Consider the following 20,566-nt stretch of genomic DNA (forward strand, 5'->3'; position numbering starts at 1 on the left):
GCAGAGGGCCGAGTGTTGGAGCAGATCTGCAGGGCAATCTTTCCATATTGAATAACATGAGAAGTGAGAGTCATAGAATGGCTTAGATTGGAATGGAGTTTAATGACCATCTGGTTGCAGCTCCCCAGCCATGGACAAGGCCATCAGCCCCCAGGACCCCATCCAACCTGGCCTTGAATGCCTCCGGAGAGGGGCACCCATAGCTCTGGGCAGCAGTGCCAGCACATCCCCCTGTGTCTGCAGCACCTTATCACTATATAATACAAATGGCAGAGCAGAGATTGAAGCTACTTTCCAAGCTAGCAGTGCAGTCCCTGGCTTTTCTTCTATCCCTTTTGGTACCTACTGATAGGAGTCCTTGCTCTTCACCAAGGCTGTTTGGGATGGCTCAGGGACCCTTTGTGTTTCCAGTTCTGATCCTGGCCACATGCATGGAGCTGGCTTGGAGAAATCCAAGAGTCCTTGTAAGCTGCTTTGTGCAGCTCTGGGGCCATCCTTCCTCACTGGGCCCTCAGTTCTAAGCACAGTGAGCTCCCAGGAGCTCAGAAGCCAGGTGCTGACTCAGTGCAGCTGGGAGCTTTGCCTGAGAGAGGAGCAGAGGTGTTGGCCATCCTCATTACTGAGTTATCAGAGAAGCTGAGCTTCAGTGACATCATCTCCTTCTTATATTACTACAAGGAACTCAGATGCTATTATGGGATAGGAGGTAACTCAATTGAGCCTTTCAAGATAAACTCAGACAGGAAGAGAGACATGATTGCCCAAAGGCACCAATTAGACGTTTCTGGTGAGCTCAGCTCTGTTCAGCAGACAGATGCACGCTGGGGTAGGCAGGAGGCAGATCACTCCCTGAGGACTCTGGGAAGAGCCCTCACTCCTTTGGAGGTCACAGCTCTCTCCAGACCCTCCTTTCTTTATATTGCTACAAGGGAAATAATAGCCAAGTGTGTTGCAGAAATGCTGGGAGGATGGATAGGCACCCGAAGCCACAGGGTCCTGTTGTGGTGGTGCTGTGGAGCCTACACTGCAGATGTGTGTGCGCAGTCTGTGCAAGGCATCCAGGCAGCTGCATTACCAACTTTGCTGTGTGCGAGGAAGGAAGAGCAGCATCCACAGTCGGGGTGTTTCATGACAGTGGGGCATTGTGTGTTCACTGGTTCCCAGGTGGCAGCTCTCCCTGTAAATGCTGGGAAGATTTGGCAAAGTTGCTTCTGCCCATCACAGATTTGCATCACATCTGCTATGGTTATCCACTGCTGTGCACTTCTGCCCGTCATGTTGCATACAGCAGGGGTGTATGCTCATAGATGTCCTGGAAATGCGCTTGCACATCCTCTGAAGTGATCCTGGAAGCAGCTCCTGAAATGAGACTGTTCTTGGAAACTGCTGAGGCTGTGGCATGAAAAGCAGAGAGCTCAGTTGATTGCTTGACCAGTTAGGATTTATACAAACCTGATGATGTGTTGGTAAGTGCAGGTAACCACTACCACCCACACCTGCCAAGGTGGTGTCACTGATTGCATTGGCTTGACTTCTGCATGCTGAGTAGGAGGAATATCTCACTTGAGGGATTTTTTTTTTCTTTAGAAAAGGGTTTCCTACCTCTTTGGTTCCTTTTAGGAATGCTTTTGTTCCCAGAATGGTCTCTGGACTGTTCATGGCATGAAGACAGGCATGTCTTCCCCAGGCTTTGGTCCAGTACTGACAATGCTCAAAGCAATTAAGTGGCTCTTCAGAGCCCTCATGAACCAGCACCTTGCTGGGCTCTTGCATATGCACCCACACAAAGGTTGCCTGGTGCCATCCTGCACAGGGAAGGGCTTCCCTTCTCCCACCTTCAGAGGTCCCTTTGGGTTCCCCAAGCTGTGACTGCAGCAAAAGCACCAGCAGCTTTGTTTGGTGCTGAGTGTTCCTCCAGCATGGCTCAGGGAACAAAGATCATAAAGGCAGAGTTGTAAGCCTAATGCCAAGGGATTTTCTTTCCAAGCAGATCCCTCTCCTCCTACTCCAGTGGCTTTAAAATAGAAAATGGAGCAAAATCTGGGCACTTTGAGGATGTTTTTGGTTTTGGCCAGGCAGCCCATTGAAGTCACATCACTGCTCTATAGCCACCACTAGTAAACTCAGTCCTGAAGCCAGAAGTGGGGGCTTTGAGCTGATGATGATTTTCGTATGCCATCATTCTTCAGTGTCCAGCTTCAAGTCAGCCCCTTCCTGCACCAATCAGGGCACAGCTGTGCAGTGCCTTGACTCCTGGTTCAGCCTGTGAAGTCCATGCAGACATCTGGGGACCGTGGTGTGTCTCATCCCCTCTGCAGACCTACAGCACCGCTTGGAGCACACATAGCACCAAGTCCCATTGCCAGTAGCCCTGCCAAGGAGATGTCTTCTGTTAGCAACAAATGGGTTAATGCTGTAAGGAAACCGACTGAGTGATTTGGTGAAACAAAGAGGAAAAAATCTCTGTGGAAGGTGAGGAGCCAGCCCCAGCCTGCGCCGTCCCATTTACCCGCTAATCGGCCCAATTATCTTAGGTATAAATCATAACAGCAAACACTTACAGAGCCAGAGTCACACACTGAAGAAAGGAGAGAACTGTTGGGTTGGTTTTTGTTTAGTATAATTGGTATAATTACTAACAACTCCTTGCCAAGCACTTCAGCTTTTCTCCTTCCAGAAGAGAGTGGAGAGCTGTCTGAAAGCCATAGCAATTAGCAATCCCCACACGCACAGCTTTTATTAGAAAGAATGCACCTCAGTTCCAGAAAGAGCCAGCAACTCCCAGGGGAGGAATTAAACAATCCAGAGGTCTTTTGGTAGCAGGAATGTGGCCACGGCTCACTCTGTTCTCCCTGTTCCCTCAAAGACACATCAGAAATCCTCTCTGCCCATCAGGACAGATGTGGAACACCTTTAGATGGACCCTTCCCTGCTCTCTGTTTTCCTCCTCTGGCTCCATGCAGTGCTGGGAGATGGTTCCAGCAGGCTGTGGTATCTGAAGGGATGTCCAGCTTATTGATGCTCCATTTCAGTCTGGCTGGGGCCTGACTTGGGCACTGTGGAGCAGATTGAGGCAGCAATTATGTGGCTGGAGCAGTCAAAGGAGGCAGACAGCATCTCCCAGGGACTGCAGCCTGCACAGCACCCGTGCTGTAGCCACTGTGGTGGAGGTGAAGAGGGAGAAGATGTGGGGCTTCTTTTGGCCTTCAGAAGAGTCCTCCCAGTGGCAGCAGTGGAGCAGAACCTGGATGTAGCTCACTTCATGCAGGAGCATGTACAGACCCATTGGATGAACCTCACTCATCACCTCTGTTCTTACCATAGGGGTCCACCTCCATACCTCTGAGCACCTCAAAAAAATCCATCATCCTACTTCACTGGCACTGCTCTGAGACCTACAGGACCATGCATGTGAGAGCTCAGTAGTACTGGGGGCACCCTGAATCCATGAGCATATCTTGCACCACCAGAGACCGTTATGAACCCATCCTGGACCATCACAAACCCATCTTAAACCATCTTGGACCAACATAAACCAATCTTGGACCCTCTTAAACTATTATGAACCCATCTGGGACCATCACAAACCCTGAACCACCATGAACCCACCATGAACCTCATGCCAAGGTATCATCCCTTGGCTCTCTTTCAGCATCTCCATTTCTGAAAGCTTAATTTGATTTTTGAAATCCCCTGAGAAGAGTTACATTGTATTTTCATTGTCTGCTCTTTAATTAATTACACTTGAAAGAGAGTATTTGCTTTAAAAAAAAATTTTCAGTAAACATATAGGGATTAAGTAAGCGGCACTATTTTATTTCTGAGAAACAAACGGTGATGCCAACAACTAACAGAATTCTTATGCTGAAGAAGGAATGGAAAAATTAAGCAAAGATTAACATTTCCCACACAAGTTTTAATTTTGGTCAAAAAATTCTTGTTTGTCCCAAAACATTTTGATGAAGACTTTCAAATAGGCTCTTTAATCTCACCCTGAGCTGCTGCAGGGTTTCCTTTCCTTCTCTTTGTTCTTTGAGTTTGTCTTCATGGGAAGATGAGTGGGGCTGAACTGGGTGAAATGGGGTAAACTGAGGCAGAATGCACAATGTGTTCTTCAAGTTGAAAACATACCCTCTTATGTTGGTGTTCTGAGCAAAAATGCAAACCTTGTAGCAACCACATTGAGCTTTGGCTGTAATGTCTTCTCATCTACAGCTTCCCCTCCAAACCAAGAGAGCTGAGGGAAAATCCTCTGCTGAGAAATAGAATGAGCTGCTGCAGGCTTGAGCTTTAGATGGGGGGTTCTAGGAAGTGTGTTCTGAATTGTGTTCAGTTCTTATCAAAAATAGCACTTTCAATAGCTAAAAAGATGAGCTTCTACCCCACATTCTTGTTGTGGATGTCCATGGATCCAAGGGCTGGGCCAGGTGGTGCTGCTCCCTGCCTTTGATAACAGGCGCATTGCCTTCCTGTTGTGCATGTGAATTCAGAGATCCTTCAGATGATTTGGAGGAACACTATGGGCTCTGTCAGCCAGGGGTGGAAATCGGAGTTTTCTCCCCATTGCTGTAATTGGTTCCTGGTAGTCCATCCAAATCTGAAATGTTTTCCTCTTAGATTTGGATTTCGAAACTGACAGATAACGCATTTAATCCACCTCAGTGCTGTTGAAATGAGATCTTTATGAGAGATGATTCCCAAACATTTTTTTAACATTTTTTTCCCCCCTATAATAAGCTTAATATCTTTTGGCTTCTCTCTTTGTTTTGGAACAAAAACAAGTCTTAAAAATTACAGATTCTAACCAAATTAAATCTCTGCTTTTCAATTGCCTTAAGGATTCCATGACTTAAAAAAAACAACAAAACAAGGACAGTTGGTGAATGAAGGAGAAAGAAAGGCCCGGACTTGTGCAATGTGGAGCTCACAGGATTAATTCCTGCGCTGTGACATACAGTCTGAGTTGCTCCTGGTGTTTCCTGCACCCCCAGCTCTGCAGGCGGTGCTGACTGCTTGGATCTCACACAGGGGGCTGTTCTATCACATCTTCAGGCAAAGCATTTTCCTCTCGAATGGGGCTCTTCCCACTTTGCTTGCTTTGCTGTGCATCCTGCAGCTGTGGGTGTGAGCAGGGCACCCCGAGCAGGGCAGCGCTCTGTTGGGTCAAGGCAAGCATGGCCCTGGGGAGCGTAGCTATGATGCTCCTTTTTAAGTGGGGTTGGAATGCTGCCGAGCCCACCTGCTGTGTCCATGTGCAAGGAACCAGTCCATCTGTTTCACTTCCATCCATCAGCAGCGCCTTGTGGCCATCAGGAAGGCAGAAGTCTGGTAGTGCAGGCAAGACCCTGCACTGACCCCTCCTGTGCTCCACCTACCCGATCTCCCTGGGCATCAGTCCATCCCACCTCCCACCAAAGGCTCCCTTTGCGTAACGCTGCGGGTGCTTCAAGCAGTGCTGGATCTATCTCTCACTTCTCCCCACCCTGTTTGTTTCTCACCCAGACGCCTGGATGCCAACCTCATCTCCGTGGTGCCCGAGGAGAGCTTTGAGGGGCTGCAGTCCCTGCGGCACCTCTGGCTGGATGACAACGCGCTGACAGAGATCCCGGTCCGAGCGCTGAACCGCCTCCCAGCACTGCAGGCCATGACGTTGGCGCTCAACCAGATCTGGCACATCCCTGATTACGCCTTCCAGAACCTCAGCAGCCTCGTGGTGCTGTAAGCTTCTTCCATTTGTTATCTCCCCCATCCTCTGACTGGGACAAGGTGCTGTGACCGTGTCCATGCAGCGGACCTTCTGCTCTGGGGTTGGTTCACAACAGCCAAGGAGCCCACCCTGTTTGATTACAAATACCAAAATCTCTAATTTCTGTCTTTTTTTTCCTACCTTTTCCCAAGTGGGGGGGCAGCCAAAGAGCTCCCCGTCCCCTTCCAAAAAACACAATTTGCCTTAAAGAAAAATTGTTTGGTCTCTGGAAACAAAAAGCAGATCTTTTTCTGCTGGGAAAAAAACCAACAAAAAAAAAAAACACAGTAAAAATCTTCTGATGTCTATGAAAACTTTATGAGCAAATACGATTCTGAGCTATTGGGCTGAGCTCAACACCTTGTCCACATCTCACACATGGCTGTGATGCACTCCCACTGTCTGTGCTGGGATCCATCCCAGCCCTGCAGTGCACACTGTTGGCTGCTTACATGGCAAAGAGTGAGCAGCAGCATTTGGGGGCAGTGGGTCTGGGTGGGTGCATCACCTCCATGGAACACAGCAGACAGAAACCAGTGCTGTTGTGCCAGGAGGTGCATCCCGTCCATCAGCGGAGCCCTGGGAGCTATCTACTGCTTTAAGGAAGTTTACATGTGCAAATTAGCTAGTCATTAATTTTGGGGTGTTGATTAATAAGCTCGGGTGCGATTGCCAATTAATTGGGAGCTCCTGTATCTACATGAAATGCTGTCAGTTGCGTGATGTGCTTGTTGATATCGGGGTGTGAAGAAACCTCAGCATGTGGTGCCTGGGGAAAGTGTGGCAACTTATTTCACTTTCAGAATGCAAAGTGTGTGCTGACACATCTATCACAGAGAGAGCCTGGACAAAGCACAGCCCAGAGCTTTATTAACATCAACTTCATCTGTTTAGGCAAATCATAAAGACTTACTTAAGGGAAATGCTGGGAGCAACTTGAGAAATGTCAAATAAGTCGTTTTCACCCACAACAATGCCCATTCTACCAGGGTATCCCATGACCCACAGTGCAACCACTTCACTCAGCATTAATAGCTGGCACAGAGGGTGAGCTGACATTTGGGTTGTTATTTCAGTCTCCAAAGCGTGCTGCTCTCATTCTTGTTTATCCCATACTCTGAGAAGCAACTCCTTAATTAAACAGGCAAGCCCAAGGAATAAAAGCCATTGACCATGAGGTTGCGAGGGAGAGAATAATGTCCCACCACAGACAATTGGAAGGGAGCAGATGTGTGGTCCTGCTGGGCACTGTGGGACACGGCACAGGATTTCTGTGGGCTCCCAAGTGTTTGGCAGAACTGCCCCCATAAATCTCTCCACGCTGCCATGCAGACCCCCGTCAGCAGCAGTGGAAAGTAACCCGGAGTTCTTCCTGTGCTCCTTCCAGGGATGTTTCCCCACCCCAACTCACCCACTGAGCTGAGCACGCGCTCCCAATTGCTGGCTGAGGAAGGCAGTGGGGTTTGCAAGGAGATTTTCCCTACTGGCATATAAACGATGTGCACATGTGTTCCTCTGCAAGGGGCCAAATGTGCACAGTGATCACAGAACGGCTTGAGTTGGAAGGGGCCCTTAACGGCCATCTGGTCCCACTCCCTGCCATGCAGGGGGACACCCACAGCCCCAGTAGTGCTCACAGCCCTGCCCTGCCCTGCCCTTGGGGGGCTGCAGGGATGGGGCAGCACCGCCTCTCTGTGCAGCTGGGGGAGGAGAGCAGATGTGGAGGAGCGTGAGGGAATCTCCTGCTCACTGTGTGATGGGTGTTATGGGCACGGCCTGTCCTGGGGCTGAGATGTGCTGCTCCTCCTCCACCCACCTCAGTGCCTTCGGGAGACATGCAGATGGTGATCCTGCACTGACCCAGAGAACCAACATCCAAACCTCAGCCTGGAACACCTTCAGGCCTTCACTCACTGCTGGTCAGTTACACCTCAGCCGAGGAACTCCAACAGAGTTCTGCGTGCGATGGATCAGAGTGCCCGGATGGACCTCTGCAGCACTGTCCCACCTGTGCGGTGGGGATGAGCCTCTGCCTGGGAAGCTCATGGTGGGCAGGGCCAGGCATGTGCAATTCATTAGCAAGAACAGCACTGCCTGGAACATCTGGGCCTCATTCGTGGGACCTTTTTAATTTGCAAAAGTGCCTTTTCTCATGAGGGCTGAGTTTGCTGCCTTGGGAAAAGTGAGTTTCCTTCTCCAGCACTTGAGGAAGAAATGAATAGTGCTCCAGTGCTGACAGTGTCACTTCTGATCAAGCTTTGTTCTCTGCCTGACAAGTCTAATGCTTGTCCTGCACTGCTGGGAACAATCAATGGGAATTTGCACCGTTTATGATTTAGATTTCTCTATTTATCTATAGCCAAATGGAGGAAAAGGACAGATTTGCCACAACAGAATGAGGAATTCAGCATGGCAATGGCTGACCCAGTGGGAAAACTCACATCAAGTCAGATTCAACCTCATTCAAAATCACCCAATGCAAATAACTGATGGAGAATGTTTGCATTTGTCTTCTTCTAAAGATGAAAAAAATGAAGTCATTAGGAATAAAAGCAATGGAGAATCCACCACTTCTCTTTGTAGTCTGTCCCAGTGGTTAATCACCCTTAGTGTTAGCAGAAAGAAAAAGCTCACATTTCCCATTTGAATTTTCATTGGCTTTGACTTCAGACATTTGTTCTTATTATTCTTTTCTCTGCTAAATCACAGAACCATTTCAGTACTCATTTTTCTGACCAGGAGGGATCCTATACATTCTGCTATGCTTGTTCCCCTGATCTTATTTTTAATAAGCAGAACAGGCTGAGTTCTCTCACTCTCCATCCTGGTCCTTTCCATCCCTTGGGTCCCCGTTGCTCTTCTCTGTGCCCAATCCAAATTATTGTCATCCATTTAACAGTGTGGGTACCAGAAATCCATATAACCTTCTGGAGCTGCTTTCACCACAGCACTGCCCAGATGGAACTTCCCTTCCATGCTCTCTTATTGATGCAGGCAAACACTTTCCTGAGGCACACCAGCTATTTTTCTTCTTGTCTCAACAACCAAGGGACTAAGCAGGATAAGGCACCGGGGATGGTGGCAATACGAGCTCTGCAGACACAGCATGGGTCCCCCAGGCACAGCAGAGGAGCTGTGGAGATGCTGGAAAACCCAACTAGTCAATATGCCAACCAACAGAAAGCAATGGCTGCCTTGCTCCTTCCTGAGCAAAGCCATTTCCGTGGGTGATTGTCCACAACCAGCCCTGTCCTGTGGAGCAGTTCTGCACATGGAGATGCACAGACCTCAGTGCTTTCTGGCTTGACTAAGAACAGAGTGAACCCTATCTCCAATAGATGTTCACAACCTTCTCTTGTTTGTGCATCGTGAGATGGTTGTTTATAGCCCAGAACCAAACATCTCTATCTGCCATACCAGCTGTAATTTACAGGGCAGAATATAACGCTGTGTGGGCTGAGCTCAAATTGACAAACATTAGAGATGTTGCAATTCCACTTGTTAAAATGTGTTTACCACTGGAGGAAAAAAAAAAAAAAAAAAAAAGGGCAGGATGGAAGAAAAGAATGTCTTTTCAAGTGTTTACCTTTCCAGTTTATATTGCGTTCAGACTGGCTTGTTTCTATTATTGCCATGTGGTTGGATAATGACTCCAGACTTAAGCTTGGACAACAGTTTTTCTTATAACTCCCTTTTTCGGTTGCTCTTAATTTTCTCACCAACAAAGAACACCCTTCGGATGACTTCCATTACTTTGCCTCCAAACAAAGCCCATTAGAGCCAAATATAAACACAGCAGGTGTTGGCTTTTCAGTTCTCTCTCCTTGCCTGATGGGTAACAGCAATCATACTGAGCTGCTCTCATGCCCCAGCCCAGATGGAATGGGCTCTTCGTGCCACCCCAACACAGCCCCAGTGCTCAGCATCTCCTCCCTCCTCACACCAAGCTGTGGGGTCAAGGGGTTCCTGTGATGAGGGTTAGTGACTCCAGATACCAAACTCCCCTTTGCTAAATGCCATATCCAGTGTTCAAAGGGATCCAAATGACTGGCACCATCTTGCACTGGAGGTGCCAAATGAAGTGAGGACAACACGATCTGTGGCCAACTCATAAAGTGTGAGAGAGGAAACCATTTGGACCTGAACTGCTTTTCTTGTGAAAAAAAGAATTCCTCCTGCAGGATCCCAAAGGAGCAAATGTATTTCATCACGATTCTCTCTCTTCCTTTCCCCTTACTCTGAAATGTGTGCACATCCTCATCTCCACAGCTCGCATCTGTCTTGGGCTGCTCTCTGAGCTGTGCTGCCCTCGAGCCTCCCAGCTCCCTCCTGTTTTACCCCAAGAATTTGGCAGTGGGAGCTGTGTGCGCTCAGCCAAACGATTCACACTTGAAGCCAGGTGGAGCGAGAGATTTTTCAAGCTGAGACAGATTGAGATCAAGCAGTAAATAATGAAAAAAGTCATTGATCCACCTGCCAGTGTGCAGCCTCCCGCAGGCTTTTGGAAGGAGGCATTGGACAAAGGCTGGTGCAGCTCTGGGTGTGGGAAGGGGACCCCAAGGCATCAGCAGATGAACAACACAGGGCTCTGTGTTAAAGAAGGACCTGAACTGGTGGGGAAGCCAGCCCTGATGGAGATCAATAGGAGTGTCCTGCCCTGGGAGACCTCACCACCACTAAGACCTTACCCACCACTGTGGTGGGCACTTCTCCATGCAGGCACAGACTTCCCCAATGTGCTTGAGCTGGGCTGACTGAAGCGCAGGCTGGGCAGCAGAGACATCTCATGTTTGATGATCTTTAAGGTCTTCTTGATGATCTTTAAAGTCTTTTCCAATCTGAATAATTCCTTCCTTTGCAATCAAAGTGGAGCTAATCCAGGACTGGAAGGATTTTCTTTTCTTTTTTAAATTTTTTTTTAATTTATTATTACTATTTTTCTTTTTTTTTTTTAAAAAAAAGGAACAATAATAAACTGTGACTAACAGGATGATTTGGAACTCAAAGCCTTCTTGCTGCTATTAAGGCTCTGAGGAGGCTGAGTACGGCTCTGCCCTTTGGTAGCACTATGAAATCACACAGCTTTGGTAGGGTTGGGTCCAATGCATGTTAGCTCTGCAGGCTCTGATGTAAAGTGTTTATTGAAGGTTCACAGTAACCATTTTCACCCAAATTTAAGGCCTTAGGAAATGCCTGGACTTCCTGGGAGAACAGGAGCTGCTCCATGAGCACTGCTGCACCTGGCATGTGCCCCACGAGATGGGAGAGGGCACCTTACAGCACTTCTCACCATCCCCACACAGTCCACGCTCAGCTTGCAGGCTGTCCCTGGGCCACATGGCTCAGGTTGGCAGGAAAAGGTCATCTCACATTTCCAGTGAACAGCTCTCTTCTGTTTGCAGGCACCTTCACAACAACCGCATCCAGCACCTGGGGGCCAACGGCTTTGATGGGCTGCACAACCTGGAGACGCTGTGAGTTGCCTTTCCCCCTCCCCTCTGTGTATGTTCCTCCCTGGTGTGCTCTGCCCCTGCCCAGTGCTGGGGAGCAGTGTGTGTCTATGGGCCCCTCTGAGCTCCCCCACATCCCAGTAAGGCCTGGGCTGCCTCCAGCACTGCCCCAAGGGAAGGGCTGATGTCTCCATGTCAGCTCCCACTGCGCATTCCCTCTTTGCCAAGGATGGGGTAGGACAGACCTGGATTTCTGCCTGCTCCTGCGTGATACGTGCTGCCACTGCAGAGGGGTCTGCAGGAGAGTGGGGGGCTCTGAACTCAGCAAACAAACCTGCCCTCGGTGCAGTGCTCATTCAGTGTGTTCCCAGCTCCTCACCACTCACACACAGTCCCAAAGATTCTGGAACAGCAAATGCTCCCCAAATGAGGGGCTGTATTGAGCACAGGGCTGGTTGTGTTTGTGAGGATCTGTGCAGCATCTCTCTCTGAAATACTCTTGTGTCACCTGGCAGCACCCAGAGCCACAGCCCAGGAAACATGCAGCAATGGAGCAGTCTGCACCAGGACAGCTTTACCCTGCAGCCATGGGGCTGAAGCCACCCCATTCCCCTACCCCACAGCTCCTGTCCCCACTGAGCAGAGAGACCCAGGGGTTTTGCCCTTTGGGAACAGGGCTCTGCTCGAGGATTGCTCTGCTCAGGCACTCATGGACCAAACCTGAGCTTGTGAGTATCCCACGTCCCCCTCAAGTCTCTTGGAGCTGCAAGGCAGTGCTGTGGGTGAGCTCTCCTGGCACTCCTCCTGGTCCAACAGTGCTGATGGAGCACCTTAGAAAAAGACAGAGAAGGCTCTTAGCCCTGAGCTCTGATTCCCAGCCTCACACAGAGTCAGTGCTCTCTGAGGGACCTTTTGACCCTCCGTGGATTCAGCACCAATTCACCCCACAACAGAACTGTCCATGTGTGGTGGCAAAGAGCAATTTGGCTGCACCAGCAGAGCTTCCAGCACCGCAGCTCCCTTGCGTGTGGGGACTGCTACGGCCTCCTGCACGTACCCTTTAATTCAGGTTATGATTACATTCTGTTGACAGCACTTAGCACATTTTCTTGGCTGGTGCCGGCAGAGCTGTGCTCTCAGTTACCCCGTGGGTGTTACCTCCTGGAAGGCTGCAGGAGGGATGAGCTAGTGAAGACAGAAACATCTCTGGGCTTCCTAAAATGAGTGCTTGTGGCCAAGTGCTGATTATAATCCAGGCACAATGGTTGAAGAGCTGTAGAACTTGAGAAGAAAGAATCGTTTTGGGGGGAGTGCAGGAAAGCCCACAAAGCTTTAGATGCATAAACCGAAGGGAAATGTTTCTCTTCATATTCAGCCGGACAGGAAAATGTCTATTTTGGCAAATTCTGGCAAAGCTTTTGGAGAAACAGCACCCGACTGGGCTGTGGGGGAAAAGCTCATCATGGATGAACCAGGCTGCCATCTGCCAGCTGCCTAAACTGGGTGACCACAGCCTCTTTTCACCTTCTGCAGATGACACTGTCATAGAATCATAGAACCTCCAAGGCTGGAGAAGGCCTCCAAGGTCATCCAGTGCAACCGTGCAGTGAAATGAAGAAGGAAGGAAAGGGACCAGGGGAAGGGTGAACAACCCTGGGTTCTCCATGCCTTGCAGCATCTGACATGGGGCTCATCAGATAGGTAATGCTGGGTGCAGTGGGCTGGCCCTCTATTTCCCCATGATGTCAATGTTCTGTAGAGTGGACCTGGAAGTGAAGGTGGGTGCACAAAGGATGGCCCAGCCCTGGGATGGAAGGGGCTGAAAGGGGCAGCAACCTGAGATGTGTCTGAATACCTCGGTGACTTCAGAGCAATCCCCTGGAAGGGATCCCGGAGTGGATTTCTGTGTTTCAGAGCTGCCCGCAGCTCCCAGCAGCATCACGCTGCATTTCCCCTCCTGCTGGTTGCAGCCTCGCCAGCATCCCCGAAGCGAAGCACCCAGCACAAAGGGTGGCTGGAGGGGATGGAAGGGTTCCTGCACTGATCTTCCTGAGTCTTTCCCCAAAACAAGAGCAGTTCCCTGAGAACACCTGCGGGCTGAGAGCTTTGAAAAGGAGAAAGTGGTTTTCCTCCCATCAGCACTGCTTTGCCCAGGCATGGAGAGGCAGCGCTGCAGCCCTGAGCACGGCTGCCAGGCAGAGGGACAAGGAGAGCTGTTGGAGCTGGGAGGGGGCAGCTGGGGCAGCATGCAGGGTCCCCCATCATTGTGTGCCCCTGCTGCTGCCCCCAGTGCCTGCTCAGGGCTCAGCTTGTAGGCAAAGGTGGCAAGGGAGAACTGCAAAGATAAGAAAGCAGGACAGGCAGTGGCTTTCCCAGAGGTGCAGCCCAGGGATGTGCACACACAGCACTGAACTGACAGCAGCACTCAGGGCTCTTCCCTGCCCTGATGCAGCAGCAGACAAAGCCCTGGCTCCTCAGACTGCCCCATCCAGGTGGGGATGTGATGGTGGATGTGGTTCTGAGTGGTCCTACAGCTCCCACCCGAGCTGACCCCACTGCTCAATGCCTCCCCATACCTGCCAGCTCCCCCCCTTGTCACATGAACCACTTGAAAGGAGTAAATCTTCATTCATTTAAAAGCCTCTTGATATATATATATATGTGTGTACGTATATATATATTTAATAGTGCTAATAAATTAAAACCATCTCGGGAGGGCTGGATCCCAAACTGGCTGCTGTGGGCAGTCGTGCTGCCTAGCCTTGCCTCACAGGAAAAGCTCTGACCACAGCTTTCACAGCACGCTGCCCCATTATCTGGGTAATTAGCAGAGGCTGCAAAAGGAGAGCAGAGCTGGAGCCTCCTCCAAGAGCGGCGTTTTCTATGGAAGGAGAAAAGAAAGCATTAATATAAAGTACACCTCAGGCACTGAAGGCAGGAGGAAGGAAATGGGAAATATCTCCACTGCAGTTTGTATGAGGATTGTTTAACCCTTTTAGGGCCAAAGCGTTGCTCTGCAAAACTCTGCCTTGCTCTTCTGGTGGGATTTGGCTTTGCCAACGTTTACCTCCCTGTGGATGCTTTGCTGACTGCCAGTGGAGGCAGGAGATGGAGAAGGGGGGTTTGGGAACAGGGACCGCAGCTCAGAGCTGTGTGGTTATGCAAAAGTGCATCGCCTGCTCCCATCACAGCATGGAAGGTGACTTTTCCACCCGGGCAAAGTCCGAGGTACCAGAAGCACTCACTGCTGTCTGCGTGCACAGGGATGGCCTCCATGGGCTGCCTGCTCCCAGTCTGCTGCTCCTCTCCTGAGGGCGGAGCCAACACAGGTGACCTGGGTTATGACTGTGCTGGAAGGCTCATCCCCTTCTGCTGTTCTGGACCCCTCCAGGACAGTGACCCACCCCCTCGCTGTGAAGCCTGTGCCAGTGCATCACTGCAGGGCAGAAATTCCTCCTAATACTCAGAAGCGCTGCTCCCCGTCCCATTCCTTTCTTCCAACACTAAATTGCTGCAGGGTGTGCAGGTTTGTGCCCCAAGGGGGGTGGGGAGGTTCCCATATCCTTCCTACTGGTCAGCTCAGCATCGCTCCGCTGTACCAGGCGGATCTCCCCACCCCGCTGCTCCTCGTGCGGGTCAAAGCGCGGCCGCTCTCCGCCCTCTCCTTCCCGACCCATCAGCCCCGCGGCCATCGTTTGTGTCCCACCGCCCGAGGTGGGCTGAGCTGAGTCCCCCCCGGCTCCGCTCTGCGCTCCGCTCCATTTGTCTTTCTTTAATGGTTCGTGCATAGCAGCGCCTGCGCTCCCGGGACCCCCCAGGAGATCCGGCTCTCAAAGCCTTGTTTCGACCTTGTTAAATAAATCACACGGAATTGAAAACACATTTAATTCAGTACCTTCCTCAGTTAGAGAGCAGACAGCAGCGCTGCTTGGAAGAGACACATTCTGGGCACTGCTGCGTTTTTAAATGGAGAACAGAGCTCCGGGACCGGCAGTTGCTGACATGCAATGCGGGACATACAGACGGGTCTCTGTGAGCTGGGCTCATCCTCTGTGAGCCCCACGGGATGTGCAGCACTGTGCAAGAGGTTCGGTGCTTCCAGACTGGGCTGTCAGCACACAGCCCTGTGTGGAACTCACTGCTCTTCTGGAAGAAATCAGGTACCAACATCACCCACAGCTCTGCTCCTTCGGGGCACCCACAAGCTTTGCCATCGCATCCGAGGTGCTTCTTGTTATCTGCTAAGATGGCCTTTCTGGACCATGTTTTCTCCCTCCAGTGTTGCCCGATGGGTGAATCCCGCCATAGGGCAGCTCTCTGGCACACTCCTGGGCACACACCTCTCACAAGTCTCCATTTAGGGTTTGTGCTGATGTGACATGAGAGAAGCGTGGCACCAATGGCAGCTCCGTGGGCTCGGTGAGCAGCCCAGCACAGCGCTATGGCAGAACGCAGCGGGTCGGCTGGGCGCTCACCGCAGCCTCCCCGAGTCCCAATTAAATCTGTCCCATTGCAGCAGTGGTGATTACTGGAGAGCTGTCAGTTCAGGGCAGGAGGGGACGCAGCACCGCGGGCACTGGAGGCAGCGCTGGGACACAAACAGTCAGCAGTGTACTGACTCCCGCTCTTAATTGTGTGCATCTTCAGGTTTATTAGCTGCAAATTTGTGGTGTTTTGTGGCTTATGCAAGAATTTATAGTACTGCATAATTGCTTTTCTTTCTTTTTTTCTTTTCTGGCTTCCTGCTTGGAACCACTAACAGCCCCTAACAGGCAGAAAATTGACCTGAGACTCTCCCCTCCTCTCTTTCTGGCCCAATTTGAGGTATTAATAGTGCTGTGTGCTGTCGGCTCCAAATCAGCCCAGCACTTAGAGCCCAAAATAGCTGCGCTTTTGATGTCGATTTGCTTTCATTTCTACGTAGATGGGGCTGGTTAAGATCTTCCTGGTTAAGATCTTCCCCGTACAAAGCTGCAGGCTCACTAGAAATAACAGCAGTGCGAAGTCAGCTGCTCCGCTGTGCTCGGGCTGAGCAGATGCCCTCCAAGGGGTTTGTGTTGTGAAGTGGAGCACAGCTGAGGAAAGCAGATCTTCCACGGCCGGCTTCTGTAGGACCTGTGGGCTGTGTGACTTTGATTCCAAAGTCCAAAGACTTTGCTTCCAAATGAAGTTCTCATATTGCTTTGGGGTGAAGATGGCTGTGGGGTGTTGGTGTTCTCCAGTCCTGCAGTGCTGAAGTTGGGTCCGCTGTCCCGGACACACCACAGCCCTGAGATCCCATAAGCAGTGTGAAGTCCCGGGGCAGCCCTGAGAGCCCCACATGCCCCTGTGCTACCCCACAGCCCCCTCTGCCCATGGGCCACTGCAGTCAGTGGTGACAGTGTCACCTGGCGGCAGGTTAGGCCTTCTGCAGCCATCCCCACATCATCCCTAAGCTGGATGATGCAGAAAGGACCTGAGGGTGGGGTTGTGACCATTGAAGTGTTGTGACCAGCAAAACATTGCCAGAAAAGCTCAGATAAGCCAGGGAGAGGGAATGGACACTTGAAAGTACCCATCCAGCCCCTGAAAAGAGGCTCAGATGTCTGCAGAAGGACCCGAGGACCAAACTTTCCTATGTGAGCAGAAATGTCTGCTCCTGTGGAGCTCCTCACTGACACCACTGCTGCCCAACGTGATGGCTGGGGACCAGTTCTGGGCCACTGGTTGAACTAGGGCTGGGCTCGAGCTCTGGGAAAGAAAAGAGACAGGGAAGCTGCCCTCAGGTGCTGCCCTGGGTTTAGGGCCTGGGGCGAGCTGCCCCACTGCTGGGAAGGGCTGAGGGCTGGGGAGCACTTCAGTGCTCCTCACCCAGCACCCAACCGGATGGGCTCCCCACATCCGGCACAGGGCAGTGCTAGAGGCAAGGCTGCACCCAGAGCAGGGACAGCGCTCAGGAAGACGGTAATGAGGACAGATGGGTTTATTTCCAGGCAAAGAACTTCACCACACTGAAAACCAGGAAGCACTGGCAAGAGTGAGCGTGGGCACATCACCTCTCCTCCTGGGCACAGCGGCATTGCTGGCAGCCAGGCTGCAGCAGCGTGACTACACCTGGGTGCACTTCCACTTCCCAACAAGCCCAGCACATGCCAGGAGCCGGCGGTGGCTTTTCTTCCCCAGAGGGATCTGCCGAACACAGCACTCTTTGTGTGCACCGAGCACGGCGGGGGAGGCGCGGGGATGCTGCCAGGCTGGGAGAGGTGTGTGCTCACTCAGGAAGAACGGGTCTTGTGCGTACTTGCACACACATCGAGGTACAAACAGAACGTTCATCTGCTGATGAAAGAGCAGCCTGCCTGGAAGAGACCCGGCCTGGAAAGGAAATGCATTTCTAGAGAAAGACGGGCGCAAATCTTGCAGTGTGCTGAATTACCCCAGTCAGTAGCATTGGGTACAGATCCAACACCTCTGTTTGTGAATCAGAGGTGATGTCAGTTCTGTCTCTGTTGGGCAATACTTCCCACCTGGCGGCTGCTTGCAGGCATGTTGGGTATCGCTGGAGTTTTACCATGGGAGCACCCAGCGGGCAAAGCCAAAGCAGTGACACAGAGTGACCGCCATGCAGGGATGTGGCCAATGAAACCATGGAGGGTTGAGGGGGGCTGCAAGGAGATCATAATGGAACCACTGTGCCTGGGACCAGGGGATGAGGATTACGAAGAAATCGGGCAGCAACTCATTGCTGTGTGAGTGGATGGTTATTTCTGTTCTGTAAACCACAATTCAGGTTACACGGTAATTACTTTGAGGTCCATTAAGTGTAATTATACAGTAATATCCAGGAGCCTGTAATTACTCTCCTGTTCCAGAGTATCTCCCACTTAAAACTTGGTGAGTTTCATGCAGGGAGGAAGCAGTCAGAGTTTTCAGCCCTCGGGGTCCAGGCTGTCCTGCAGGAGCCAGAGGGGTACGTGTTGGCTGGAGCTGCCCTTAGGGATCCTAGTTGCCAAGTTAGGGTAATAAACTGCACTTGTCACTATGACCACCTGTATTAAACATATTCTATTTTAACTGCTATACTACAAATTAAACTGAACCTCCAGAGCTGTCAACACCTCTTCCACATAATTTCCACATTTGGCTCATGATTTCAATGTGAAATTCATCCCAGCTGTCAGAAGAAGACCTGGTCCTTCTCAGAGCACACTCCTCATAGCCGTTCCTATCATGTCCCAGAAGCTGGGAGCTCCAGCACCCCTAAGAGAAGCACCAAGGAAGCTGCCCCCTGCTCTGCGGGTCTCTGCTCCCCGCTACAATTAGAGGGAGCCCTTCCACGGGCTGAGCTGAACCCTTCTGTGTTTCATGTTATTCATAATATCCTTTTGCGACCTGAAAAGGCAAGATGAATGGCTCCCAGCCCCAGTGCCTGGGGTGAGACCCTGGGAGGGGGGAATTGAGCACTCTGGGGATGCAAAGCAGCAGCGTGGCCTAGCTTTGGGCACCAAGAGACTTGTGGTGAAAGAATGCAGATGGCAGCAGCTGTGGCTTGGACTGGCTCTCATCCCACAGTGCTCCTCACAGAGTATGTTCCTGCAGCAGTGGCTGGATGGGCATGGTAGGAAAAGCCTTTCTTCCATGCTTAACAACCAATTTTTCATGCCTTCAAAGCACAGGTACACTCCGCTGAGTTCCTTTGGTAACACTGATGACTGTTCTCCTCTCTGTCTTTCAGGGATCTCAATTACAATGAGCTGCTGGAATTCCCGGGGGCCATTCGGACACTGGGCCGACTGCAGGAGCTGTGAGATTTCCTACTTATTCCTTTTTAGAAGTGTTCTCTGTTGGAGAGTGACCTACAAAACACTGCCTGTGCTCTCACGGGGGAGGGCACTCAGTTCGAGCCCTTCTTTTCTCTCTCTGACTCCCCACTACACACAGAGCAGCACTTCATCCCCTCAAAATCACCCGAATTAATACCCACAAAGGTAGAAGACCCAAGACAGGGCTAAGGGCAGCATACAGGGCTCTTCTGTCCCTAGAAGTGATGTTGTCCACACACTGAGCTGATGCTGCAGGCAGGACTGAGCAGTCACCTCCTATTTTATGTGCATCTTCTAAAGGGCCTCTGCCTCCAGAAGTGTTGAGGAAAGCAGGTGTCTCTGAGCCCTTCTAATGCATTAATGTCAAGATGTTTCTTTCTCCCAACAGCGGTTTTCATAACAACAACATCAAAGCTATCCCAGAGAACGCATTTGTTGGGAATCCCCTTCTCCAAACAATGTAAGAAAATTAAACGGTGTTTCCTAAATCTTTACATCCCCCGGGAAAAGGCATTTCCTTACACCTTAGGTTGGGATTTCTGACAGTTGTCAGCATGACCGCAATTTGACGTTTGTTGTATGGAGGTTAATAGAAGCTGAAATTAACTCCTGCTCAGCTACGCCTCTGCTTCTCTGCCATGGGTTCTCCTTTATCCTCAGCTGAACTCTGCTGCAGCCAGCAAGGCTGACAGCGATGAAGGAATGGGAAATGCAAGGCCATGCTGTGTGGAAGGGGATTTCCTAAGCCCTGGGTGACATCTGCCTCATGTTTAGGAGTACCAGCAGTGCAGTGGTCAGCTGGGTGAAAACAGTTCCTGCCCCAGTCAAAATAAAGCTCCCCCCCTCCTCCCCTATCTTCCCCACAGAGTGATGTGGGGATGGGACACATCTGGCATACTCATGTCCCCGCTTCCCTCCATTGAGTGTGATAGGTAGGACAGATGCTGGTACTGGGGGTATGTAAGATAAGAGGTATGGTCACATGCAAGGTGTTGCACCATAGAAAGATCAGTGGAGGACTTTGCCTCTTCACAGCCTGCCTGCTTCAGCAGAATTCCAAAGGATCCTTCCAGAGCACCAGGACTGGAGACCTGAGTTTAACCAATGTTCAGCCCAAAGAGGCTTCTGGCAGAGCCTGGGAAGCAGTGGTTCCTCACGGAGTAGCCAGCACTCTCTGCTCAGCTTGCAGTTTACTGCCCCAGGGCTCTTACCTGTAACTGCATCTTCTCCTGCATACACATCAGGATCTAACCAGTTGCCCATTTCCTTTGCAGACATTTTTACGACAACCCCATCCAGTTTGTTGGACAGTCTGCCTTCCAGTACTTGCCAAAGCTACACACTCTGTAAGTTCCCCAGACAGGTCCTCAAATAAGTAACACAGCCAAGGCCTGAGCCTCACAAGCAGGACACCTCCATGACCTTCTCCATGTCCTGTTTCCCAGAGGCCTCATGCCAACAGGAGGCTGTAGTCCACTCTTCTGTCCCACCCAAATAATTTGGCTGGGAAGCCAGAGGTGACAGTGCTTCCTTTGCATAGTGCTAAGCCTGCTCAGGGCCACCACTGC

The 20,566-nt window shown here is 50.9% G+C and overlaps 1 protein-coding gene across 1 annotated transcript in view; it reads left to right on the forward strand.

The window, feature by feature from the left end:
• Positions 1–20,566, forward strand: part of LGR6 (leucine rich repeat containing G protein-coupled receptor 6) — a 73,828-nt gene that overhangs the window by 43,475 nt on the left and 9,787 nt on the right. Inside the window, exons 5-9 of the mRNA XM_032449289.1 lie at positions 5,503–5,718; positions 11,149–11,220; positions 18,911–18,979; positions 19,387–19,458; positions 20,273–20,344. Of these exons, the coding sequence (XP_032305180.1) occupies positions 5,503–5,718; positions 11,149–11,220; positions 18,911–18,979; positions 19,387–19,458; positions 20,273–20,344 (501 nt within the window). The remainder of the gene's footprint in view (positions 1–5,502; positions 5,719–11,148; positions 11,221–18,910; positions 18,980–19,386; positions 19,459–20,272; positions 20,345–20,566) is intronic.

This window comes from Coturnix japonica, chromosome 26 (assembly GCF_001577835.2).
Source record: "Coturnix japonica isolate 7356 chromosome 26, Coturnix japonica 2.1, whole genome shotgun sequence".
NCBI lineage: Eukaryota > Metazoa > Chordata > Aves > Galliformes > Phasianidae > Coturnix > Coturnix japonica.